At 39.2% G+C, this 27,507-nt stretch overlaps 1 protein-coding gene across 2 annotated transcripts in view; it reads left to right on the top strand.

Annotated features, from left to right (window-relative positions):
• HAO1 (hydroxyacid oxidase 1) overlaps positions 1-9,544 on the top strand; it is a 50,683-nt gene extending 41,139 nt beyond the window's left edge. The window contains exons 6-8 of one of the 2 annotated variants that reach the window (XM_008537627.2): positions 6,331-6,489; positions 6,860-6,929; positions 8,797-9,544. In XM_008537627.2, coding sequence (XP_008535849.2) covers positions 6,331-6,489; positions 6,860-6,929; positions 8,797-8,867 — 300 coding nt within the window. In that variant the 3' untranslated portion in view covers positions 8,868-9,544. The remainder of the gene's footprint in view (positions 1-6,330; positions 6,490-6,859; positions 6,930-8,796) is intronic. The other variant, XM_070587883.1, reaches the window with a different exon arrangement.
• The last annotated feature ends 17,963 nt before the right edge of the window (positions 9,545-27,507 follow it).

A 27,507-nucleotide genomic window follows, 5' to 3' on the forward strand; every position in this document is an offset into this window, starting at 1 on the left:
CTCTGCTTGAGCTGTGAGCTACTTTGGCTGCACATTAGAATCACTGGGGAACTTCAAAGACTCTCGATGCCCAGGCTGTGCACAAGAGTAATTCATCAGCATCTCAGGGGTGGAGGTCATAGGCACCAGTATTTTTCAAAGCTACCCAGGAGATTCCAGTGTGCATCTATGGTTTTTATACTCTGTACACACTGTGCTAGGCAAATCAGAGTGCAGAATCCAGATAGAAAAGTAAAGTAAACTAACCTGGCTGGAAAGGTCTGGGACTGAGTTAGAACTGTAAGGAGGGCAGTTAGCCCCAAGAGAGCCAAGAGCCAAGGAGACCAGCAGAAGTGCTGGGGTAGATTTTAAGATCAAGGATTGGGGGCTCAGAAAGGGATCAAAAGTCATGAGGACAGACACATATCCTGGGGTGGATTTCAGGCATTCTTGATCCAGAATGGGTCCAGGAGCTGTTGGTGGAGTGGGGTGAGACTTTAAAAAGGAGCTCTCTTATATGCTCTCTACTTGTGGGGACTTGGCCAAGATTCTCTTAGATGAGACAATGGTGTTTCAGGTGCCTTTCACCTCTGCCCTGTCCCTAGGTGGACCCCTGATGTTAGAAGCGTGAGCTTAAATGTGGAATGGGAAAGAGCGAGACGTGTTTGAGGAATACCAAATAATCCATTTTGTTTACGGTGTCTGGTGGGAATGAGGAAGTCCTGGGAAATAGGGCAGCCTGGACAGGTGAGGGAAGAGGTCCTTGAATATTATAAGTCATTGGCTATGCAATAGAAGAGCCTTGATTTGGCAGCAATAAGTCATATAAATTGGATTTTGGCATGACAGGAGGCAGGAAGCTCAATTAGGTGGCCTTGATGATTGTGACAGCCAAGGAAAAGAGAGAAGGGCCAAACTGTGACCCAACAGAGGGAATTGATTTCTACTCCAAACCTTAGTTTCCTCACCTTTTAAAGTTTAAACATCATTAGATTATTTCTTTGGTGGCTTTAAACTTCAATATTGCATAATCTGATTCATGATAGTCGAAGGAAGCTAGCATCATGTAATAAAGCTTAAAAAACTATATTTACAAAATAATGTGGATGGGCTTTCCAGACCACCATCTCTGAACTGAATCATTTATATGCATTTCCCTCCTTTTATCGGAATGGTTTGGGCAAAGTTATTATATGGATGGCTTTATTGGGATGACCCATTGAATTCATTCAAACAACTGGAAGTAGAGTAGAACAAATAATTTAGTCAAGTAGTCGTGGATTATTATTTCATTGAACTATTAGGTTGCTTTAGCTAAACTCGTAGACCAGTTGGGTAGATCATAGGGCAGACTAAATGACTACAGGGGAAATATTGAGTGTGTATATTTGTACTCACAGTTTTTTCTAAAGCACTAATGGTAGGAATGAACCAAGTCTTTGCACATTGTGTGATTACACAGTCAAGAATTTAAATCATAAAACTGGAAGTTTTTAGCCCTTTCCAATTCAGCTTGCCTTATAGAGACCCATCTTTTTAGACGATATTAAATGTTACCTGCAGGTAACTAGAGGTAGAGAGTGAAGACCCCTGGCGGGGAGGAGAAGCTGGTCACAGCTCAAGGCTTTTTCCCAGATTTATGCCTCTCTTGTGTATGAAGACATAGGCTTAGTGTGAGGGCCAAATTAAGTTTGTTTTCTAAAAATAAAATCTAAATCTACTGAAATCAAATCTAACTAGATTTTAAGGGAAAAATATCTAAATGGTGTGGTTTATTTCCCTCTGGCTGAGGGGATATGGAAACTTATCTAAAAGGGCTTTTTGAGCTGTGGTCTCTGAGCCCGTTTTTAAAAAAACAATGACCCTCCCCTTCGCATGCTGCGTGCAAGAGAGGAGATGCCTACTTGAGTCTTGCCTCATACTTTAGAGCAAATTTAAGGCCCGTGATGGGGAGAGAAATGTGAGAAAGGATTCAGTTTATGGTGAAGATATTTTTCCCTCACCGTGTGGGTTTTGAGGTGAGTGGCAAGAGGCTTGAAGGAGGCTGTGGTGTAAAACTTTTCAGCAGACACACAGAGGCCTTGCTGTCCTGCAGATTCTGTGACATCATAAGTCAGAGCCAAAGAGGCAGAGTGATGTCATGGGAAGGGCACTGAAATGGGAGTCTAGAGTCTTGGGTTCAAGTCCTTGTCTTGCTTCCTCGAAAGGGTGAGAGCTGAGGGGACAAGTTACTCAGACTTTTCAGCCTGAGCCTCTTCATACTATTGTGTTGGTTGCAAAAAGAGAGCAGCTGGACTATATACTTTCTACATTCCTATAAATCACCAAGCTCCCTTGGATGGAGAAATACTTATCACTAGGAGTCCTCAAATAGGAGTTTAACTTCCATTTGTCTTAACATTGTACTACTGAGAACCACTGCAAGACCTCTGCTGTACCCAAAAAGAGTTAAAAATTAAGCTCAGGTCAAGGTGCTTGAGGTAATAATGTGCCAAGACTGGTCTTGAAGTAATTAGAGAACAATGTGACAGAATATTTCCCAAATCTGTAGTACTGGAATATCTCAACCTGGGGTCTAATGACAGAATCTCTGGAGTCTTTGACCTCTGGAAACATTGTTTTTCATTTTTGTTTCAATGGTAACTGGACCCAGATTACCTTAAGCTTAAAAATATGACATTCTTTTCCAGTGAAAATTCTCCACTGCAAAACATTTTCATAAAATAAGCATTTGGGTTGTTCAATCAAGTGTTTCCAAAATCGAGGCCTCAGCTATGTTCTATGAGATCTAGGTAGATTATATTTCTCCTTTTAAAAGGGGTCCATGCAGGGGCTGGCCCCGTGGCCCAGCGGTTAAGTTCGTGCGCTCTGCTGCAGGCGGCCCAGTGTTTCGTTGGTTCGAATCCTGGGCGCGGCCATGGCACTGCTCATCAGACCACGCTGAGGCAGCGTCCCATATGCCACAACTAGAAGGACCCACGATGAAGAATATACAACTATGTACTGGGGGGCTTTGGGAAGAAAAAGGAAAAAAAAAATAAAAATCTTTAAAAGGGGTCCATGCAATTCTATCTTTGGGAAACACTTGATATATCAGTTAGCTTTTGTGGTGTTCCAAACCACTCTGAAACTTACTGACCAAAACTCAATAGCCATTTATTCGTGTCACAATTTTGTGAGCTGGCAATTTGGGCTGGGATCTGCTGGGAGGTTTTTCTCGTCTTTGCTGGGCTCACTCGTGCGCATCTGTGGTCAGCTGCTGGATCTACCAGGACAGGCTGGTGCTGCATGACCTCAGCAGGGTCAGCTCTGTGTTGTCTCACGTCTGGTACATTAGGTAGGCTGGTTCTCATGAGGTGGCAGGTTTCCTAGAGAGTAAGTGCAAGCTTGCAAGGCCTCTTGAGATCTAAGCTTAAAATGGTCACACTGTCGCTCCTCTTGTATTCTCTTGGTGAAAGCAAGTCACAAGGATGGCTCAGATTCAAGAGTTGGGGAAATACCCTTCTGGCCCCATTTCTTCCGCATGATGGGAGGAGCTGAAATGTCACATTGCAAGAAGATGAAGATAGGGAGGGAAAGAATTGCAGCCATTTTTGCAGTTGCAAACAATCAGCCAAGCCCATATGGAGCAGTGATTTTCTAGGTGTGCGTAGTGGAAACTCCCCTAGAGCGGCCTGGTGGAGTGTGATGCGTTAGGTGGAGCAGAGAAAGTCAGGGGAGGCTTTGGGGGTAGTGGCCCGGACTCTGTCTCCCTTCACTTTTGATTAAAGCAGTTCTGGCTTTATCTGCTTTAGTTTCGTGCAGCTGCTTTGGTTTGAAACCTGTAAAAGGTTCCATACCTAAAATGTCAGAAATCAGGAGTGTGACAGTGACTGTTATAGGAAGGTAGAAAAGACAGTACTCCATGTGAGTGGAAGTTTTGTGGGCCAGGGAGCATCCTGGAAGACTGGGACTTGAGCAGAATGGGAAAGAGGAGTCTCTTCGTGAGTCGGATCCCTGCATATTTCTCAAATCTCCATGGCCTTCTTTTTGGACTCCTTGAACCACCTGGCAGGACACCTTGAATACACTGTATCCTCAATGAAGTGTTTGATAAGTCAGTGAATGGATGGCTGAGTGAGCGATAGCATATTGGGATCTTACCATATTTTCCTGTAGATCAACCCCACTGGAGTTAAGCCCACAAGTAGTTGTCTAAAGAACCACTAAAGAAAGAAAAGCTGAAATGAATGGTCTCTTAGATGGGTAGCAAGCTGAAAAGAGGAAACGTAAGTCATAAAATAGTGGATTTGTCTACTATGTTTATTTAATCTCCTCTAATCAGAATTATTCTCTGAAATATACAACCGGAAAGTGCAACTACAGAGAGAAAAAGGAGGAGGCTGGAAATCCTCAGCAATGGACAGAACATCCTTGTCCACAGACCCATGGAACACCAGTCTGCGCTCTATTTTATAACCCAGGATTCACATTTTCAGGATCCTTATTAGTTTCCTTTCAGGCCAGGTTGGGCATTGGAAATAACCTAAACAGACTTGATTTGCGTGACTTTGAAAATGTGTATTGAACCCAAGCTAGCTAATATTTTTCTTTGGTTCTGGTTTCAAATGGGGAAATATGCTTAATTACAGCTTGCATCATCGCTTGGAAATTGTAGCATTTGTATGTTGATGTAATTTGCCTGACTGTAAAAGGAGGACTATGTATAGGTAAAGGGACATATGTAAGTGGATCCAATGCGTGTTTAGCAAAGCAGAAAAGCCAAAAGGAAAAGGGGAAAATCACATTACCTGCCAAACATTTAGGGGCTGCAGGCCAAACGTTGCCTTCACTTCCTCCAAATCTATAGTCGGCTTTGGTCGTCAGCCTTTTACATAAAACTCTCTTTAAATTTAGCCACCAAAATTTTAGGAGAGAAGAGGGAAAGCCTTTTTCAGCTGATGATTTCAGCACCATTATTTCTAGAAAAACTGAACTTGAATGGGTGGTAGCTTCTTCTGCATGCATTTTAAACGGGAATTGGATTTAATTCTATATTTAAATATTTGGGGACGAATGTGGGTAATTTCTACAGATTTTGACCTACGGGTCACCTTGGGAATTGTTTCCATTCTCAAGTGCAAACATTTACATCAAAGTAGCCAACTGTATCAGCTATTAGCCGTTAACTGTATTGGCTATTAGCCAACTGTATTAGCTAATGCCACATGATGCTGTAAAACAAGATTCCAAACTCAGCGATTTAAATCAACAGTCTTTTATTCCCATGAAACTTTGTGTCAGCTTGGGGTCTGCCGATCTGGACTTGGTGCTGGTTAGGTGGCTGCACTCCAAGTTTCGTGTCCAGCTGGGCTTGGCTGGGCTAGTTCTGCTTCCCGAATATTTATTCTGGGGCCCCAGCTAAAGGGGAAGCGTTGCCCAGGGAATGCTCCTCTCATGGCAAATGGCACAAGTGCAAGAGAAAGTTGAAATGCATGAGGTCACTTAAGGCCTATGCCCAGAAATGGCATTCTGCCACCTCTGATGGCACATTATTGACCAAGGTAGGTTGCAAGGCCAAGGCCAATATCAAGGAGTGGGCAAAGGCACTCTGTTTCTTTTAGTGGGAAACACTTGAAAGTTGCCTTGGAAGAGGAGTGGGTTCAGAGTGGTGTAAAGGCTCAGGAACAATGATGCAATCCACGGGGTCAAACTCTATGTGATCTTTGTGTTCTCTAGGGCTAAGATAAGCCCGTCATTAATTGCCAATCAAGACAAAGACCTTCAAGGCGCATGTGGTCATATTCCTTTAAAAGCAAGAAAAACATTTTCATGGAGAGTTCTCTAATGTATGGCTGGAATAAAGTATGTTGCATGGGGAAATCAGAGACTAAGTTTTTCATTACTAGCTGTGTTTGCATTTTAATACACCACTGCTTCCACTATCAGCTGAGTATGAATTTTAACAATTGATTTTCAAGGAGTAATGTTCAGAATAATTTATATGAGTACGATACATCATTTACTTTTATATGTTTTATAAAGAATAGCTATAAAATGTCATTACATGTTTGAAAATTGTATTTATATTTTTTAAAATCATAATCTTTAATTTTGAATATAAGGAACAGAAAAAAATTTTGAACTTGGAAAGAAAAATAAGCCACTCAATTCCAAATTTAGTTGGTTTTTCAGTTACTAGCATTTGCACTTCTTCTTTCTCTCAGAAGGGGATAATTTTACTGTTGATCCCAAACCTACTCAGCTTCTTTCACTCTAAGCCCTAGCCAGAAGGTCAGTGGCCTGTGGAAGTTGAGTTGGGTAACAATTCAAGATACGTAGTATCACATTATTGACCTCTTCTCTCCACAGATTGATGCTCTGCCGGAAATTGTGGAGGCTGTGGAAGGGAAGGTGGAAGTCTTCCTGGATGGGGGTGTGCGGAAAGGCACTGATGTTCTGAAAGCTCTGGCCCTGGGAGCCAAGGCTGTGTTTGTGGGGAGACCGATCATTTGGGGCTTGGCTTCCCAGGTAATCGGAGGCAGAGAAATAAATATATAAAACAGGGCGATTTGTTGGGCCCGGCCCAGTGGCGTAGTGGTTAAGTTCTCATACTCCGCTTTGGCAGCCTGGGGTTTGCAGGTTCAGATCCTGGGCATGGACCTGTACCACTTGTTGGTGGCCATGCTGTGGCAGCATCTCACGTATAAAATAGAGGAAGATTGGCACAGATGTTAGCTTAGCGACTATCTTCCTTAAGCAAAAAGAGGAAGATTGGCAACAGATGTTAGCTCACCAAAAACAAAAACAAAAACAAACCAGGGTGATTTGGCAGTGAAATAAATAAGTGAATCAAGTCAGACTGACTTACCCAAAAGATCTGTATCTTTTACTTGCTTAGGGAGAGAAAGGTGTTCAAGATGTCCTTGAGATACTAAAGGAAGAGTTCCGGTTGGCCATGGCTCTGAGTGGTAAGACTTGTCATTCTCATTTACAGCTTTCCTTTCTTCTAGTGGTCTTTAAGCCAGGCTCCTTGCTGGAGAGAAGTGAATTTGAGGGGGAAGAGGATGGAATTATTTGGGGTCTAATTAAATTTGAAGTTGGCTTTATATTTACAGCTCAAGTGCAGAGCACGTTCTGAACTGAGGAACTCTACAGCGTGCATGGTCTGTAACAGTCACTTAGCCTCTATCTTTGACAGTCTTATCAGGCATATTTGGCTGAATATGAGTACCTTAAGGGTAAATGCTACATCAGACTCTTCCTCATTTCATAACACATGAGCAATTAACTAACTGGATAGTCAAAACCTCAACTTGGATGTCAAAGTGGCATCTCAAACTCTGCTTGTCTAAAAGTAAACTGCTAAGTTTTCCTACTAAACCTGCTTCACTTATAGACTCTCTAATCTCAGTTCATGTTAATACCATTGATTCAGTTGCTCAGATCAGAAATCTTGAGTCATTCTTGACTCCTCTTTTCTCTTACACTCTCACATCCACAGGGGCTCTATCTGCAAAATATAACCAGAACCTGGCCTCACTCACCACCTCTACGGCCCCCACTCTGGCTGGAGCTATCATCATCTCTCTCTATCTTGGATTTTGCAATAGTCTTTCTGTGTATCTTTCCCACCATCATCTCTCCTCCCTCGGCTATTGCAGGTGTCTGTCGGTCCTCGCCTCCTCCCCCTCCCAGCCTACTCTGCTCATGGCAATCAGAACGATCTTCTTAAACATTAGTTCAGGTTACGCCATTCTTCTGATCAGAAACCGAAGGCCAAAGTCCTTATAATGGCCTTATGTGCTTTGACCTCTGTCCTCTCTCTGACCTCAACTCCTACTATGATCTCCCTTGCTTTTTCCACCCAGGCCATGTTTGCCTCCCTGTTGTTCTTTGACTACTTCAAACATGTTTCAGCCTTGGGGTTTTTGTATTGGTTGTTCCATCTGCCTGTATGCTCTTCCCCCAGGTATCTGCATGGCTAACTCCATCCCGTCTTTCAAGTCTTCACTTAAATCATCTCTCCAAGGGTGCTGTCCTGATCACCCCATTTAAAATGACAATCCACTCTCCATCCACCTACTCAACCTCTAGTTTCCTTTCCCTGTTATTATTTCATTCCTTTTCCCACCTATCACATCGTCGATCATATAATTTACTGTTTAAATTACAGGCATTATGTATTATCTCTTCCCTCTCTAGAATATAAGAAGCATGTGGCAGGGGTCTTTGTTGTCTTCACTGCAGAATTTCCAGTGTCTAGGGCAGTGCCTGGCACATAAACAATATTTGCTGAAAGAATGAATAAATAGAAAAGTACCATTATAACTAGTGACCGATTTGAATTTGACTCAGAATGGACCTCTAGGTGCAAAGAATGACCTTGAGTTGATTATCAACTCCCCGACTTGTGAAGGTAATGAGGGCTTCCTTTTCTGTGATCCATATCGCCCAGACTGCCCCAGATCAATGGGCTACTCACTACTGTGCTGAGCCTGTGTGGACAGCCTCAGCAAGAAGAATGCCATTCTGTGAATCCTCACTATGCGTTTTAATTTGCTACAGACATACCCTAAAAGAGAGCTTTCAGCCACTGACTCTCTGTTAAATGTGGCAGAAAGAATATACTCTTTGTGTTAATAAAACTATGTGCCAGTCATTTTGTGTTAAGGACTGTTTAGGTAATAAAAATGGTCTCATGCCACATAAGATTTGGCAAGCCTACCTTGAATCATAAACCTTACATTTGTCAAGTTTTACATTCCTTGGGAAAACGATTACCTGCCTGATTATTATTGCATTCATTTCATATTAAATGTATGCATTATTTTTCAGGGTGCCAGAATGTGAAAGTCATCGACAAGACATTGGTGAGGAAAAATCCTTTGGCCGTTTCCAAGATCTGACAGTGCACAATATTTTCCCATCTGTATTATTTTTTTCTGGCATGTATTACTTGACAAAGAGACACTGTGCAGAGGGTGACCACAGACTGTAATTCCCCACTTTGATACAAAGGGTGTCGTTCTTCTCCAACAAAATAGCAATCCCTTTTAGTTCATTGCTTCTGACTTTTCAATGGGTGTCCTAGGAACCTTTTAGAAAGAAATGGACTTGCATCCTGGAAATATATTAACTGTTAAAAAGAAAACATTGAAAATGTGTTTAGACAACGTCATCTTCTGGCAGGCTAAAGTGCTAAAAACCGAAAGATATCCTTTGATAAAGTCGGAGGTAGCTAAGGCTGAGGTAGAAAGATATTGATCTTACTGTTTATTAAGTGGCATTGCATTTAGATATCCTTGAGACAGTGTTCTCAGATTGCAATCTCAGGTTCAAATGGTTGGACATGCCTGGAGAAACAGAAGATTTGGATTCACAACACTGAGGGGTGGCACTTGACGGAGCTCGGATGAGTTGCTGATAATTTGTGATTTTCTGGATACTTTTTAGCACCCTGAGCTATGCCACTTCTTTGAATGTCGATTTCCATTCACATCTTTAGTGTCTGAATCTATCTGAATATTTTATGCTATATATTGCTTCTTAATCACAAAGAAATAAAGCAGTTTTTGAAAAAAAATATATCTGGTGCATTTGTAACAGTATGGAATTCAACTATTTTAATCTCAGAACATAATTACCTCTGTGTTCCCCTTGTGCATACCCCATCAATTCTCTTCTACCTCCTGGTTCCTCTTTATTCTTCTGCTTCTGTCCCATTCACAGTCACATGCAGGGCTGGCTACATAATTTGTGAGGATCATGTCAAATGAAAATGTTGGCCTCTTGTTCAAAAAGCAGTGAAAGGCATTTTCCTTTTTTCTACAGTTTTTCTCAGAACCTGTTGTGGTATCTTGTATCTGCTATTTAATGTCACATTTCCTTGGGCTTTGAGATACTCACATGGCAAGAGAAGGCCCTCACAGGTGCCTGGGACACCACCCTGCGGCCTGCCCCAACTCTTCTGTGCCCGTGCCCAGGTGGAGTGCGGCCCTGTCACTGGGCAGGTGGAAGAGCCAGCAGCCAAGGACTCATTCAGGGAAGGTAGGGAGAAGGTGGGAGATGGGACAATGTATGATTCTAGGATCCAAGCCACAGGCATGTTCCATTGTCTCCTTGGCCCTTACTTGTAAAACACAAACTCAAAGGAGATTATTAAGAGTCTTAAACCAACAACCACAGAGCATTAAACCCAAGTGTGAGGCTCCCTTTTGAGTGTGGAGTGCTGTGCATTTGCACTGGTTGCATGCCCACAAAACCCCAGTCACGTGACTTTTAGATTATTTTTCCCCACCAGGCATTTGACACATTGGGGGTGAACTTGGTAGATAAAGTAATTTCGAAATTGATTTTTCACCATTTCCCTGGTTGTCCAATCATGGTGAAATATTTAGTAAAACAATTGAAAGAATTACTACCTTAAAATATGTTAAGTTTTATTATTCTCAGATCTCTCCTCCCACTCTGGCTGTCTGTCTCTCCCTCCCTTCTTCCCTCTCTTCCTTTAAATGCTAGGGCATTCCTAAATATTATGATGGACACAAACATAGATCTTTCTTTCTGAAATTATATTGAGGTCTGATAAAGAAGAATTATTTAATAATACTTAATTTTTATTAATTTAATAATTATTTAATAATGAGAAGGACTAGCTACCTCTTATTTTTTCGCCAAATACCAAGAGGGAATATTATTGTCGTATCATGTAACTGTTTTACGCTTTTCCAATGCATATTAATCCATTAATAGTATGTAATAAAGTTGATTCCCCCAATGATTCAGAAATCCCTTTGCTACTGGCAAAGACTGTCCACTTTGGCTACAGCATAGTACATGGTCGGGTGGTGACTTGCTAAAAAGTTGATAACTTCCCCAGCAGATAGAGATCCACATGGTGTTTTAAGTTTTATGCAAGTTACCTGAGAATGGGGATTAGTTGTCTTAATTTGTGAATTTCTAGACAGGTTTGTGACCCCCGGGGTCATTTTACCTCCTTGAATGTAGATTTCCATCTTTTCTTCAGAACTGTAATGTAACTGAATGCTTTATGATCTATATTGTTTCAATAATCAGAAAGATATAAAGTTGTTTTTACTTTTTTTTTTTTGAGTGTCTCCAGTCCAGTTGTAACAACACTAAAACCAAAGCTCTCTGGTGACTAAAACAGGAATGGGGTGTGTTTGTTGCACACCCATTTCTGGGAATTTTATTCCCTGAAACTGATAAATATTTTTTGAGAAAGCAAGTTGACTTTTCTGTTCCTGAATTTCTTGAAAATGTAGGGGAAAGGGGTCATGGGGAATGGATGGTTTAATATAGACCAAGTCTATTTCTCTTCTATGTTATTTAATGTAAGTAGTGCTCTGGAGTCGTGCTTCTCAAACTGTAGAGTGCACCATAACCTGGAGGGCTTGTAAAACAGATTGCTGGGCTCCACTCGTATAGATTCTGATTCAGCAGGTCTGGGGTGGGGCCTGAAAATCTGCATTTCTAATATGCTCCCAGGTGAGGCCAGTACTGCTTGTCTGGGCATCATGCTTTGAGAACCACTGGTCGAGTCTAGAGTGAGGTGCATCAAGTCAGATTTGCCAAGCAGATTACGTAATGAGCCAGCTGTTGGGTGTGGGACATGCCCCATCAAAAAGATCAACTTTTCCTCAGCAAATGATTCTTTTTGTTGAATTTTATTCCTTATTGTGGTGTAAAATGCTTTCAGTGAGGTATGTAAAGCGCTCAAACCTAAATGCATAGGTGAGTAAATTTTTCATATACACCCATGGGACCACCACCCCGATCAAGATACAGAACATTCCCATCATCCCTAAAAGTACCCCCTCTACCAGAAGTAAACTTAGGGTAACCTCCATCACCTTTGATTAGTTTTGGCTGATCTTGAACTTCATGTAAGTGGAACCATACAGTATGTGCTTTTGTGTTTGGTTTCTTTTGCACAAAGTATGTGGAATGTATTCGTGTTGTTGAATATATCAGTAGTTAGTTCTGCTTGTTGCAGTATGAATATACCACAATTTATCTATTCATTCTCCTATTGTTACATGTTTGGGATGTTTGCAGTTTCTCTCCTGGAAGCTGGTTCTAACTGATTTTTGTGAAAATGCAAGCTCAGTGTTATTTTCTGCGTTTTCTAAGAAAGCTAGACATCTACATTGTTATGGAGAGATTTTAAGTGTTGGCAAATATTTAACATTTAGCAGGTCATGTTAAACATGGTTGTGGCCCATGTCTGGCCCATGAGTCACAGGTCCTCAATGCCTGTAACATCTTGTCCTCACAGATGTTTCCCTCGTGGCTACATCCCTCTTATGCTCCTACACAGAATCATGCCTGAGACGTGTAGTGATGAGCACCTGCCAATAGAAATTGTCAGAATCTCTTTTGTTTAAACTTGCTTATATTCTGCTATCTGGAAGAATGTGGGTGTGAAATAAACTTCCTTCTCTCCCCCCCGGTTTGGGGAGCTCAGGTTCCCAGCCCTGTAGCAATGAATCAAATGGTATTGATGCTTCTTTGCGTGCAGTTTGCAAACTGCATCTGTGTCCTTGCTGTGTTATTCATTCATTTGTTTATCTTGCCAAAACACTGGTGTTTGTGAAACAGCTTTAGAGGGCTGCGGTGGATTAGTATAGCATGAAAGGAAGTTGCGGCTTGTTCTCAAACAGGGAAAAGACTTTTCATTGTAAAATTCATAATTTATTTACTGTCCGATGGCCTGTGTTGCATGTCAGTTGCATAGCAACAAAATAAAGTTTGTCTGTTTAGGAAAGTCTGAAGTTTCTTATAACATAAAGATAGAGGATGCTTTCTGAACTCCTTCGCCTCAGTGTGCACTCTGTCACATGCCAATTACAGAACGACATCAGGATGAGAGTTTATTTTAGGTAAATAAATGTTAACCCAAATGATGGAAGGCTATTATTATATGTTTATACAATCGGAAATCTTATCTATTTCAAAAGATGCAATTTCCTGTACTTATCCAAATCTAACTTGAGCAATAGGTATCTTCTTTTCTCTCTAATGTGGTTGCCCATAGTTGGTTGGGGTAAATAAGAAATACTTATTTTTTATCCAATTATCTCTTTATTTCTCCGCTGATATTTTCTGAATATCATTTTAGATAATGAGCATAGCTTCAACTAAAAATTTTCCAGGATCTTCTGAAAACCAAGAATTGTGTTACTCTGAATGATGCCAAAACAAGGGCTGGAATTTAAGTGAGCAATAAATTTGATTTTGTTTGTTCAATTCAGCATCTTTGGGGAAAAGATTCTGGCTTGGTTTCTTACCTGTATCCTCTGGTTAGATCATCTGTCTTTAAAGCTGATTCATTTTCCGTTACAGTCAAATTCCTCAGTCTCTTTCTAACAGTGGGATCTTCTTATTGATAGAGTCTTTTATATTCTTTGCATTATACATTAGAGCTTCATTCTAACCTCGCTAAACGAAGGTCAAGACCAACACACTTGAATACACTGGATTAAGATCCTGAAGATCCGAGTGACTAGTCGTGTGAAACGTTATTTAAGCGCAGGACCCTCAGATTCTCAGCTGTGAAATGAGGACACGGCGTGGTGAAATGTGAGAATGTGTCGTGAATTATAAATAAACACTCAAAGTCTTATTAATAATAATTATCAGGAGAGATAATATGATAACTCCCAACATGTATTTTGTTTTCATAGTATTTATTTTTAAAAAGTAATTTTTTTTCAAAAATGGTTAAGGCTTTCTAGCAATTCAACAGAGTAAAAATAAAAATCACCACAGATTTTGCTGTAGAGCTCATTGTTATTTATATTAGGTGGATATCATTTCAGACATGGCTGTATAGATATAATAAATAATGGCTGGAAAGATAGAAAAGGCTTTACTAAAATAGGACTGTACAATAAATGTTACATTTAAGTGAAATACTAAATTTAGTTTTACTTGAATTTATTAGAAGAGAAAGTGGAATTGAAGGAATTCTTAAATTTAGGATTAATGCTTGTTTCAAAAGGAAATATTATAGCTTAAAAGTTCCTGCTCATTGTATTTTAAAAATTATGAACAACTTAAGAGGTTGGAGTAATTTCACATTTCTAGTATATGCATGTTTCAATTTCAGACAATATCAGTTCATTGCTGTAAAAAATGAAGAATTTAGCTTCTTACATCTACTTTCATTTTTCCTCCCCTTCTCCCCCAATTTTGTTAGTATATTATTTTTTATGTCATCAAAGTATAAAACATCCTCTTCTGTAACAGTAATTTCTGAAATTGTTTAATATTATTGTTTACTGAAATGGATTCAGTACTTATAACAATCTTTGTAGCTTCTCCATTCTCAGGTGCTTAACTTTGATTCTCTTCTTGGTTCCCTAGATTTAATTGATAAATTGTATTTTCAAAAGAATAGCTGAATTTCTTGAGTTTGTATGTATTTAAAAATCTGCCTGATGCTTTTATATTTGAATGACAGCTCAGATGACATATCCAGATGATATATACTCAGATGATATATTTTTGGGTCACATTTTTCTTTTTGCAGACAGTGTGGGTTGTTACGTGGCATTGATTTTGATGTAGAGAAATCAAGGCTGCCCTGCTTTCATCCCCTTGTTAATTTAACCACCCTCCTGGCAAACCTGAGATCTGAAGAATTATTTCTTTATCTTTGAATTTCAATACCTTCAGCTGAGGTAATGCTAAATATCTCCTGACTCACAATTTGAAAACAGAACTACGCCTAGCACATTGTGTTTTATTTTTAATTTAAATATGAAAAAACCAAACTTAAGCAGCGCATATCTCATATCAATGATTAACATATATTTTTACAATATTGCCCTGGATTTTTCTATGTTAGCCTTACCAACAGTGTTATAATAACAGTAATATCAGTGGTTATTATAAATTTTTGAACATTTGTTCCATTAAACAAACATTTAAAGACTCTTATTATTCAGACAATGCCACCCCACGAATATTTCATGATGATAAAAATGTTTTATATCTGTGCTGTTCAATACAGTAGCCATTAACGTCACATGGCTGTTGACCAATTGAAATGTGCCTGGTATTGAATGCTTCATAATATTTAAATTTAATTAATTTAAATTTAAGTAGTCATGTGGGCCAGTTGGTACAGCATTGGATAGCACAGTCTGGATGTTCAGAGCAATCTTAGGCACAGAAGAGACTATGTAATAGACTTAGGACCAACCTTGCTGCATGGTTACCTTGGTCAAGTCATAGAGTCTTTTCAATGTAGCTTTCCAATGAAAAAATGTTATAGTAGGTCTTACCTGTATGGTAGGCACATCAATTGAAATAATAAATGTAATCATGTTTTAAATTATTTGCAAGGAAAATGCTATGTTGATCTAAAGCAGCTTTGTGTTTCGTTTGTTTTTCTTATTAATCTTTCCAGTTATACTTTACTGGGAAGATCCAGTAAAGATGGTTTACTGGGAAGAATTTTGTCTAAAGTCTTGAGTTCATGGCCCAACCCAGCAAGTGAGTGAATGCATCATCTTCAGAAAATAATCTTGATTGTTGGTTTTCATCCTTTAGGTAGAATAGTAATATCAGAAATCAATAGGATGTAATAGTGAGTAACGATGCCCTTTCAAACTGTAGAAATGACATATATGTAAGCTATTATAAAAATAATAGTAATAAGAATATACGGCATGTAGTGTAACAACTGACACCTTGGAAATCTGAAAACAATGAGAAAAGTTTGTTAGACATAATGAACTGTGTCCTGTAAAGTGGACAAAATCCTGTATCTTAAATAGCCAATTGGCACCAACAAGGAGTCTTTCTCTAAGGAAATTTGGCAACTCCTTGATCCAGGAGCACAGATTTCTTTACCATATGAACAAGTAGCATTGCCCAAGAACACACTTTGGTTCTGACTTTCATTATGGTTGCTACCATGTTACCTGGTTTTAATATTAATGAGCACCTCTCAGATTTTTTGAAAATTTCTGCGTAATAGTAGATGATAGCTTTGCACTCATGTAGAATATATTTTTGGTTTGAATGTTAGTTAATATTACAACCATGCTATCTAGTTTAAATATTAAAGAGTAATATTTCTCTAGTTTTTTGGGAGAATTTCTGAATAAAAGTAATTTAATATAGTACATGTCACGATATGAACATCCCTGTTTTTTTTTTAAAGATTTTATTTTTTCCTTTTTCTCCCCAAAGCCCCCCGGTACATAGTTGTGTATTCTTCGTTGTGGGTTTCTCTAGTTGTGGCATGTGGGACGCTGCCTCAGCGTGGTCTGACGAGCAGTGCCATGTCCGCGCCCAGGATTCGAACCGACGAAACACTGGGCCGCCTGCAGCGGAGCGCGCGAACTTAACCACTCGGCCACGGGGCCAGCCCCTATGAACATCCCTGTTTTAAGTAGTGATTTTTTAAAAGTGTACTTAAAAAGCAGTCAGAGTGAAACTCTTTTTCAAAATTCTTCAATAATCTGACTGAATAAAGTTAAAATTCACTGCTTCCAACACTTCCAACCACATAGATATATGTATGACAAAAAAATACAACAATCTGAGAAACCAACAAAAATATTTGAAGATTCAGGCATTAGTAAACTGTTCAGCTACCAAAAAAAGAAACAAAAAGATTTAATTTGTGCAACTATTAAATATTCATGATTATGGGTAGGGAAGTGTATACAAAAGCCAGAATCCATAGCCAAAACTTGAACATGCAATCATTGGATCAACTGGTGGTTTTGTCTACACTACTGCATAAACAATTTTCCTACTTTCCACTAAACTGACCAGATGCTTTGTTGTCATGTAAATACAATCTGAACGAAATCCACAGATTTCCCCCCAAACCTTATTTTAGCTAAACGTTTTTTGGCTAATCTTTTTCCAGGTCTGTGAGCAATTTAACCAGAATGATTTGACTGGCTTTCACCTCTTTTGCCATCCCTTGTCCATCCTTTATTGGGCAGGCAAATGATGGAGAAAATGATGCAAGTGTAAGCAAATAAACAAAACCTTTCCAAAGAAAGGTCTTTGGAAAGCAAGACATTCCCCACAGTTGTTGGCCCTTTCTCAGGAAGGGAGTGGTTCAAAGGGCACAGGAGGTTAATTCCCAAACTGCCTCCCCACTTGACATGCCTCCTCTCAAGAGTTCACGAGTGACAATCTCTTCCCCCTCTACTAAATACCCTCTCTGTTAACGCTCCCACTTCCAAAGTTCCTTTTTTTTTTTTAAGGAAAATTAGCCCTGAGCTAACATCTGACGCCAATCCTCCTCTTTTTGCAGAGGAAGATTGGCCTTGAGCCAACATCCATGCCCCTCTTCCTCTATTTTATATGTGGGACGCCTGCAGTGCATAGGTCTGCTCCCAGGATTTGAACCGGGTGAACCCCTGGCTGCTGGAGCAGAATGTGCAAACTTAACCACTGAGCCACCAGGCTGGCCCTGCAAAGTTCTTCAAGGTTTCAGTAGCAAACTTCAGTAGCAAAAAGTGGCAATATACACTTTTTAAAGTTAATTGAAAATGGTATATGATAAATTGATTAAAATTACTTGGTCTCTAATAATATTAAAAAATGTTCATATTCTTGTCGCTTATTCAAACCATCCTGGTGGTGATGGGTCTCATAATCCTGCAGTATTTTTCACCTTACGCAAGAGAGGGAGATGAGAGATGACTGAGCTGCACCAGCAGCAACAACAAAACAAGACTTGTGTCCTGCAAGAATCCATCTCTATATCAATTTCAATTTATTTTATGTACTATTCACCCTTCTGAATTTTTGACTCTCATTCAGAAACAAAGCATAAATCAGGTATTCTCAATAGTCCAATCCAATATAAGAGCCAACATGATTTTCCAGGCCAGATTCATTTATGTTTTTGCTTCAGCCAAATTAAGGGTTAAGAATGAACTAGAAATATCGGACCCTATTAGAAAATGCTCCTAATCAGAACTTGTCTGCACTATTGAAGCAGTCCGGTAAAATGAATAATTACGTTTGTCACCAGCTGTCACATGATGACATATCAGTTACTAAAGCAAAATATGATTTAAAAAAACCTTTTAACCAGTTTCATGTGGAGGGTGCACAGAAGGAATAGAGGAGAGGAATTCTGTGGACATGACCTTTAATTTCCTAGAGGATGCCTAGATGCCGTTAGATCTTTCTCTGAGCATTGAGGTCCTGCCATGATGAATACTGGAGTGAGAGCTGCCATCAAGATTTTTGGGCTCTGGACAGAGACCTCTTTCTGTTATGGTGCACTACTTTCTGCATTTCTCTTTGGTGCTTTCAATATTTATCTCAGGGAGGGCAGAGTTCTATATCACTAACTGTAGGATGTATTAATCCTTTAGCATATTAACAGAAATATAGTGTCAAGAACAATAGAAAGAGTTTCCTTCGACTGTGTTCTATCTCCTCCTGTAGCCTTGCTTCCAGTTCTGGGCACACTGAGTGCATTTCAGAGACAGTGAGCAACATGGTAAAGATACCTGGATAGAAAGTCATGTTGCTTATACCCCACAGTCTTGGGATTGACATGTGATAATCTTTACTTTCTTATATGCTGTTTAGTAAACATATGGATAATCTTCCACTATGATGTTCTAAGAGCAAAACAAACACCAATAAGGAAAAATTATGAGAAATAGTGCTAGGAAGTGGATTTTCAGGTCCATGAGGGCAGAGAATCTGTCTGTCTTGTTTTTTGCATAATCACCAGCATCTTACAGGAAAAATTGTAGTTACTCAATAAATACTTAAACTAATTGATGAACATTTATCAGGAATATTATGGAGATTTCTTTTTACAACCAACTCTGACATCCTATACTTGGCATCAAATATCTAAAGCATTCCATTAAGAAAATTTAAAATCACAATATTTAAAGGAAAATTCTAAGAACAATTAATTTTACACAGGAGTATTTTATGATTATAAATTGCTATTGTGAAATTGTGTTTGACTTTCAAAACAGAAATAAAAAAGGGAATGTTATTGTATTAACAAGTAAAATTTTCAAGGATAGATTTCATCATTTAAAAATTTCTTTGATTATGTTTTTACAAAAAAATAACTACCAAATCAAGAGTGATAAATAGTTGAAATGTTACAAAGTCATAGAATTTTAGAGTTGCCTGGAATATGTCAAATCACATGGCCAAATGTTACTCACATGTATCCGATGGGCGAGTCCTGTGATCTGTTCTCTGAAAAATGGGTCTATGGCCACATAAGCTGGGTGTGCTACATTTTAATTATGCAATAGTTAGCTCCTAAAAAGTAGTGAGTAATTAATGTTCCTTTAGCCCTTCTGAGAAAATTAGTTTTTGTTTAAGCATGCTAAACAATATCCAGTTGAGACTTCACAACTCACCACACTTTGTTGAAAAGAGCAAAGTACAACTTGAATTAGGTCAAGCCAAAGGACAGTTTTTAGTATCTCACTAAATCACAGGAAAACCACAGGAAAAACACGAATGCAACTGGGCTTTGGGAAACTTGGATCCAGGAATTTGAAAGCAACAAGGACTCTTTTTGCTTTTTTCCCTTTTGGTTTTCCCATTATGATGGCTTTGTTGTTTTATCACTGTAGACCAGCAATCTCCACTTAGTAGGTCACATGGCTACCTACAGTTCCCTAGATTCACATCTCCAGCCACCAAGAACAATTCGTTCTCTTGTTCCAGACCTAGGTCAAGATTATCTGAGAGCAGAACTCTAGTTGGGTCACTTCCACATCCCTTGACCAATCAAACATGATCAGGGATAAAAGAAACAATAAGAATACGGAGCAACTGTGAATTCTAAATACTGTCTCGTGGAGATGAGGGAAGAGAGGAGGCATTGCTATTTCCAGAGTAAGGAACTTTTGCTGGGGACTAAATAATAGGTGTTCCCTGTTGAAACAACACATTTGTTTTTAGGATAAGTATGCCCCATGCAATCTTTGGGACATACTTATCCTAAAAAATTACTTATTGTTTATCTGATATTCACATTTAACTTGGCACTTTGTAGTTTATGTGTGCTCAATTTTGGAGCCTCCTTACAAATTAACTAATGTTTTCTGGTCATATTTTGATAAAAAAAGAAAATTAGAAAACATATGAGTTCTTTGACCTTAATCTCATAACACCTGAAAGGTACAGCAACACTTGACAACCAGGAAATTTGATGCTGGCCAGGGAATTGCCTTGAATCCCACTGTGAGTAGTGTCTTACTTTGTTTTCTGGACCACCCATCAGTGATCCAGAGCCATATGGTCAGTTTAAGGCCACAGAAGGTTTGATAGAAGTTTAACATGTTGTTCCAAAGCTAGTGTGTTCTCTCTTGGAAATTGAACATCTTGATTGTTTTATTGTTGAAGTACACAAATTAATCATATAAATTTAAAGTTGAGTCTTGTGGTTTGATAAAACACATCTGGCTATTAATGTATCTCAAGCCTTCTATTAAAGAAATATAACTACTTTTGTTAAACCAGATATTTTCCATAAATACTTCATGTATGTCTACAATTAGTATAGTAAAGAACTAGGGTTTTGTAAAGTGCAGTGCGAAATGCTCCAGCCCTTTCATCTTTAATTTTGGAAAAAGACCCAGAAGGATTAGAATTTACCCAAGGTCAGTCAACTAATAGTAGCAGAGCTGAAGATAACTGATAAAGTTTTAATAGCAAAATAAATCAAAGTTTAATGATAAGAAATTAAAAATATATGTTTATGCAAATCACTGTCAGAATACTCCTAATCAGTTTAAATGGCATCTGTAGACTTCAGGTAATTAATAACTCAAAAAATTATGAACTTTGGGGGTGGCCTGGTGGAATAGTGGTTAAGTTTGTGTGCTCCACTTCAGCAGCCAGGGTTCATGGGCTTAGATCCTGGGTGCAGACCTACACACCACTCATCAAGCCATTCTGTGATGATGTCCCACATACAAAATAGAAGAAGATTGGCATAGATGTTAGCTCAGGGCCAATCTTCCTCACCCAAAAAAAAGGACTTTGAAGTGATACAATTTTATTTTCCACATTGCGATGCTGAAGGAACTGCATGAAACAGGAGAGGTACAGCAGCGCTTCAAGATCATCAGTGAAAGGAATTCGCCACAGAGGAGATGGAAATCAGGTGACATCATGGAGTCCTCAAGCCAAAACCAATTTGTTGAAGTTACTATCCTATCAAGGTGCTCTTCTCTAACATCTGTGGACACTGACCCCATGATATTGGTTTGAGGCCCCTTTGTACCTTGTTAATTATCTTGATTCTGCTATCAGAAGCTGAGCAAACTTCAGTACAGAGAACCAACAGTTGTATCTCCGGTACCTACCGAGTAGGCTCTCAGAAGCAGTGGCAATGAACAATCTAATCTTCCATGTTTCTTGAGATAGTACTGGCTCTACATACAGGCAGAGCATACTGTTGATTATGTGATAAACTTTAGAAACCATTAAAATCATCAAGGGGAAGACAGAGGAAGATGACATCTCTCAGGCAACCTCAGGAGGAGGCAGGATGGGTAAGGTTTATCAATGATAATTTGGAATAGCAGCCAAATAAAGTGGCATTTAAATCTAATAAGAAAGCAATTCGTTATCCAGAGGACAAAAGTGGAGACTGGGGATAAAACTGGATAATCAGCTAGAAGTCTCCAGGTGTTGAGTGATCATATGCTCCAGTTTGCCCATGACAGTCCTACTTTTATATTCATTCTCCCAGTGTAATTGTTAACAATGCCCCATTTACTCTCAAAGTCTCCCAATTTGGATTGTAAATTACATGGGCCACATTGATGGAACAATGTGAACTCTAGTTGTGATATGCCTCAACTGATGTGAAGTTCTCGTGTGCTGTTGAAAATTCAAGCTGTGTACTTGAACAGATGAGGTATTGGTGGGGAAAATGAAGTATTTCTGGACAGGCCAGAGGGATGGAAGAAAAGCTGGAACCCAGGAAGTGGTCTTTAATATGTAAAGTCTCTTAAAAATAAATAAGAATAAACGAAAATCTTTTTCTATGCCCAAGATCAAAACATGGAAATCACTTGTACATAAGATTTTATAGGCCACTGTTGAATCAGGTTACTTTCTTCCCTGATAACATAAGAGTAATGAGTATTTAATAATTGAAATTCTTTTTGACATTGTGATCTGATGTTCTTTGTAAAAAAAAAAGAGTTTCATAGAGAAGGATCAACATCTAATTCTCCTCTCTGCTACTTCCAGATCAGAATACTCAGTAGTGGGGAAGGATGAGAGGGAGCGGAAATGCTTTCCTGCCTGCTCTAACTCATCTGGCCTCCCAAATGTCTCTAGGCATATGCAACAATCCATCATTCCTAGCTACTGTCTAGTTTTTCCTGCAGAAGGTCATTGCCTTTGGCTCTCTCCAACAGACCTTCATCAGATCTTAGTCTAGTGAGGGCTGGAGCCAGAGAGAATACAGTTGACCACTTGCCTCTGGCTCCCATTCTCGTCCTGGCAAGGCTAGACTCCAGGATGAAGATAGAGACAGGAATCCAGCCAGGACATCTGTTCCAGTCAAGTTTCTCACCAGCCTGGGATCTGGTCCTTATTTGAACACCTGAGATCTTGCTCTTCATTTCTATGGTTCGATGATTTAGACAATTATTTCCACTGCCAGGTATGGCTAAGACAACTGAACCCAGAAAAATAAAGATCAGTGATTATCGGAGATTCTGATCTGTTATTTAAAATTCAGAAATATAGAATATTCCCAACGAGATTTCTCCAAGTATGACACTTGGAGTAACATTTCTTAAAAATGGTCCTCATGCCCTAGAATTACCCAGTTAACTCATACTTGTAGGTAACATTTCTATGGAGACAAGGACAGATCAAACATTGAGTTTTGTGTGAAACACACTGATAAGCAAGTTAAAAAGAGAATATTGCACATTGACAATACTTATCCTGTATCTATACAAATGTATTTTATTTATGTTTATTAACCACTGGGGATTGATTCTCTGATTATTTGCAACCACATAATCGCTTGTTTCCACTTACAACTCACCTTATACCAAGACTTTATTTGACTGAGAGACCCTGGAAGAAAAAAAAAACTTCCAGATTCTCAAGGGCTGATTTGTGGAAAATCTGGATTACAGAATGACCAGCTCCATTCCAGGCCCTATGGCCAGCACAAGTTTTATTGTTTTATGTCTCAAAATTGAGGACCTATTTGAGGTTGTCTTATTCAAAAGTGTTTTCCAAGATCTCTCTCCAACACCTGACCAGGTGATTAACGCAACAGCAAAAATAGATCAAAGCTGTGGTTATTTTCCCTGTTCTTCGCACAACAAATGCCTCAGCCATCTGTCTGGCATTTAATATATAAAAGAAACCTGCAAGCATTATAACCATTGATACAGACTACCAATATTTTGAGTTACTAACACATTTGCCTGTTACGTCAAGGCATCTGAAAGTTTAAAGTTTGGCAAAGTCATGTTTTTCTTTTTCTTCTCCTATAATCCCAGGGTAAACATTAAGCAGACAGCATTTCTGCTTTGAGCATTAAAGAAAAAAAACGACTGAATTTGAAAAGCCTACTAGTACGCTTTGGGGATTTCGGAAAGTGTCGTTTGGCTGGGAGCTGGGTGGGACGCTGCCATTCTGTAGATGGGGTAGGGAGGCAGCCGCGTGGCCTCATTCATAAACTTCACAGCTACTGCAAATATCAGCTGATGAATATTTATGTTATCCCTGGCTTAGACCAAAAAGACAAACAGGGGAAAAAAAAACGAAAGTTAGGAAAAGGTCGTCTGAACTCTGTGGGACTTTTTACCAACACTTTCCATGCGCGAGCAGTAGCCCTGAATGAAGTCATTCTGTTCAGGGGCCCTGCACAGGAAAACAGTCTGTTCATTAGTGCTCCGCACTTTCTTTGAACCTTGTACATTCATGGGGTCCTGAAAGGAAAACCATTTTCCTTAAATCAAACACACAGGATATAGAGCTACCTTATTATTATTATTATTATGATTTTTTGGTAAATTATTGCAAATTGCTCCTCATCGTATAGTAACTTCCATGGTTCAAAGCGAGAGCAAGCAAGTGAAGGAGAGCTTTTAAATATGCATAAAAAAAGGACAGTTCCAGGCCAGGTGAATATTTTCTTGAATTAGTTTCAGAAAAATATCTGTAAGTATATATAAATAATACGATTACGTAACTCTACTCGTATCGTGGTAGAGAAAATTATTTTTGTCATATTTCAGTCTTATTTCAGGAAAAATACCCCTTGAGCCCCACTGTATAAGAAATAATCAAATCTTAATTACTTGGGGTTTATTATTAAATTCCATATCTCTCCTTTTAACTCTTTCTTTGCCCAGCAGAGCCACATTTATCCTCTGCTGCCATTTCTGCCATCTTTACCACCTCCAAGTTGACCCGAGACTATGGAAACGACAAGGAAACTCATCAAGATGAGAGAATTTTTCCACCTGCCAGTATCTCTATTATTAGTTTTCTTTCAGGAGAAGAAGCTCAAAAATTTGGCTGAAATGAAATTTGTGACCCCCTTCTGGATTTCAATGATGGACACATCTTGTGATTTTTCTAATGCTCATGGGGAGGCAAGTGTATTCGGTGGCGATCCCCAGAAGTGTTTCACTGAAATGAGGATAGGGTGCAAGTGATTTAGGAAGGAAATGCTTTCCGGAGACAAGGGAAAGTTAAGGGGTGAAACCAGATACAGAAGGGAAAACCCCAAGTAAGGGAAATTCCAGCTTCAGCTAGATTCCCCAAGGAGCTCTGGAGCATAATTGTACCCGAATGTTTGTTCCAACTTGCAGCAAGGGAGCTGGACTCTCCTGTTCCTGCACTAGTCAGATATTGGCTAAAGACTGCCCACCAGCGGTATTGGGGGTGCACGAGGTGACCAACCATCTCAGTTTGCCTGGGATGTCCTGCTTTTAACACTGAAAATCCCACATCTTGGGAAACTCTTCAGGCTCACACAAACTGGGCTGGCTCATCATCCTCGAAGGATGTAAATTCCCAAGCACTTCTGGCTCTCTGGGCAGCAAAGGGCTCCAATAGTCCAAGGTCAGCCTTCTGAAGGGAGGCACAGGAGCAGGCCACATGATGCAAGGCCCACCGAAGCGTGTGGATGGGCACACATACACAGCATGGGGAATTCAAGGGCCTTTGGATTGAGCTCAGCTCTGACCCCTACATCAGCCACTTCCTATAACCAGTTCTCTAAGCAACAACTAGGTATTGGTAGAGATTATTTTAAATGGGGAATTGAGGGCAGAAATTTCAGATAGGTCTTTATTTCATTCTCCACATAAAGTTCTTAGTCTTAGTGGGCCTTAAGTGCTGTGGCACATAGGTTCAGCACTAGTCAAGACTTACATGAAGATTTATGAAGAGAGTATTAACAAGAATGAAATTGGGTACCAACTCACAGGTCAGAAATTAACAGATTGGACTTGAACAAAATATCTACAGATATCATGTGAGTAGGGTGTAATAAGCAATTGCCCTTCATCTGTGAGTCTGTTGTGTCTAATTCTGAGGGCACATGGCATGTGGTGAAGACAGAGGGTGAATATTCTCCTGCACTGCCCAAGATTGGTGGAATCCTATATTTCTTTTGATTTAAATTCTAAGAGTTAACAATAACTGCCCAAAGTAAATAGCGAATAATCTGCAAAATTCACCTTTTTCTTGCCTTCCTTTCTTGGGATTTTTTCTTGTGTTCTTCTCCTGGTTTACAAAAATAAAAGAGAGTGAGTGAGAAATAGGTCAATTTACTAGCTTGGGCAGGTATACTTGGTAAATGGTGTGAGTGTTTTTAACTTCATGTGTTGACAGTAACAACTGCCTCACATTTTGCACTTGGTTCTTTGGTTGTTTTTCTCAGCTTTTCAAGACCCTTGTGGAGCAGGCCCGCCCAGAGGATTTATTGTAGGAGTGCTTGCTTCTGCCTGAAGCAATACGTCATCTGCATGAGAGAATGTCCTAGACATCCAACCTTGTATCACTTTTTAGGAGAAACAGGGACTCGAAGAAATGGTTTCCAGCTAAATCTCTGCGAAAGTATCTGGCTGATTGTTATAAGAACGTGCCAAGGAGAGAAATCTTCCTTCCACCATTGCTTAGTTTGTTGAGAAAGCAATCGAGGTGGGTCTTCTTGGTTATTCTTAAAACTCTTTCTAAATGTTGGCCTGGTTGCTGTTGGGTCTTGAGAATAAACTGTGAGCCCACCCCTTCGAAAATGTCACCTTGGCCTGTTGCTAAGGTAACACCACAACTAAACGTCAGAATGCTCTTTGATAAAGGCGGGATAATGAGACCTGAAATAAGGAGGGACAAAAGCTTTAAAAATGTTATCCAGGAAAAAAATAAGCGGATGCTATTTCTGAATTATTTATTATTAATATTTTGAAAAGGTAAAGACTGCTAGTTGTATATGGACAAATTGACAAAAATTGAGAAGTGTAAAACTATGACCAAGCTTTTGAAGCTAAAGAGAAGTGAATGTATGGAATGCTAAGAGAATAATATTTATTGAAACTCTATCTGAAAATGGTACAGATCAAAAATGTGGCTAGGTTTGTAACATTTTAGCTGTCATTTTATCATAGGTTTTCAGGTTTGAAGGAGAGCTTACCTAAGCATTTAAGCTACTGGTTAACCAATCTTCCGTGTACCTTCAGATCTTTATATGACAACAGAGAGCGATTACTGGCGTGCATAACACAAATGAGGATTCTGGGTCATGGCACATTATGGAAACTAGATAAAGATTTGTTGAATGAATGAATGTTTTTTTCCATGAATGATAAACTTTTTATTCAAAGAAATAGCAAGATTAAACATGCAAAACTCATAAAAATTTCTGTTGCAGAAAACAGATAAAAAGTAAGAGATTACTATCAATTTGTAAAATGACGTCTAGCAGAAATCAGTCTGGTCAGACTACCTCCAAGTTCATAGAGTTTTAGAACTAGAAAAGTGTTACGGCGACTATTTAACGCACTTTGCTTTTTATTCAGCAGACAATGCTCTGTGAGAAGTTAACTGTCTAGCGTAAGTCACTCTAATGCCCGAATATTTTCCCCAGTTAAAGACAAATGAATGATATTATTTGTGGATACATTTTCTCTAGATTAGATTTGCTCCCTCTGTTTCTGCTTAGCATCAATTGGATTACTGCAATTAGTTATCTACAAATCAAACAGAGATTTGGATTTTTAAAAAGGTTATTGTCTTTACATTTTCTAAGCATATATTTTTCATGTGATAAAGCTTTAATTACAAGATCATATAAAGCTACAGACTTCTAAGCCTTTAGGGCTTTGCTCCTATTTTCTTCTCTTACTGCCCACATTCCCCAGTCAACCTGGTTAATGGGTAGTTAATAGGCATCAAATAGGTTAATGCCCAAGGCCTCACAATTTTTCTTTTCTGCTAACTGTGCTCCCCTGGTTGGGAGCTCTGCTTTGAGAAATCTTCCTTCCTGCCTGTGCTCCT

The sequence above is a fragment of the Equus przewalskii genome, chromosome 21 (assembly GCF_037783145.1).
Source record: "Equus przewalskii isolate Varuska chromosome 21, EquPr2, whole genome shotgun sequence".
Lineage (NCBI taxonomy): Eukaryota > Metazoa > Chordata > Mammalia > Perissodactyla > Equidae > Equus > Equus przewalskii.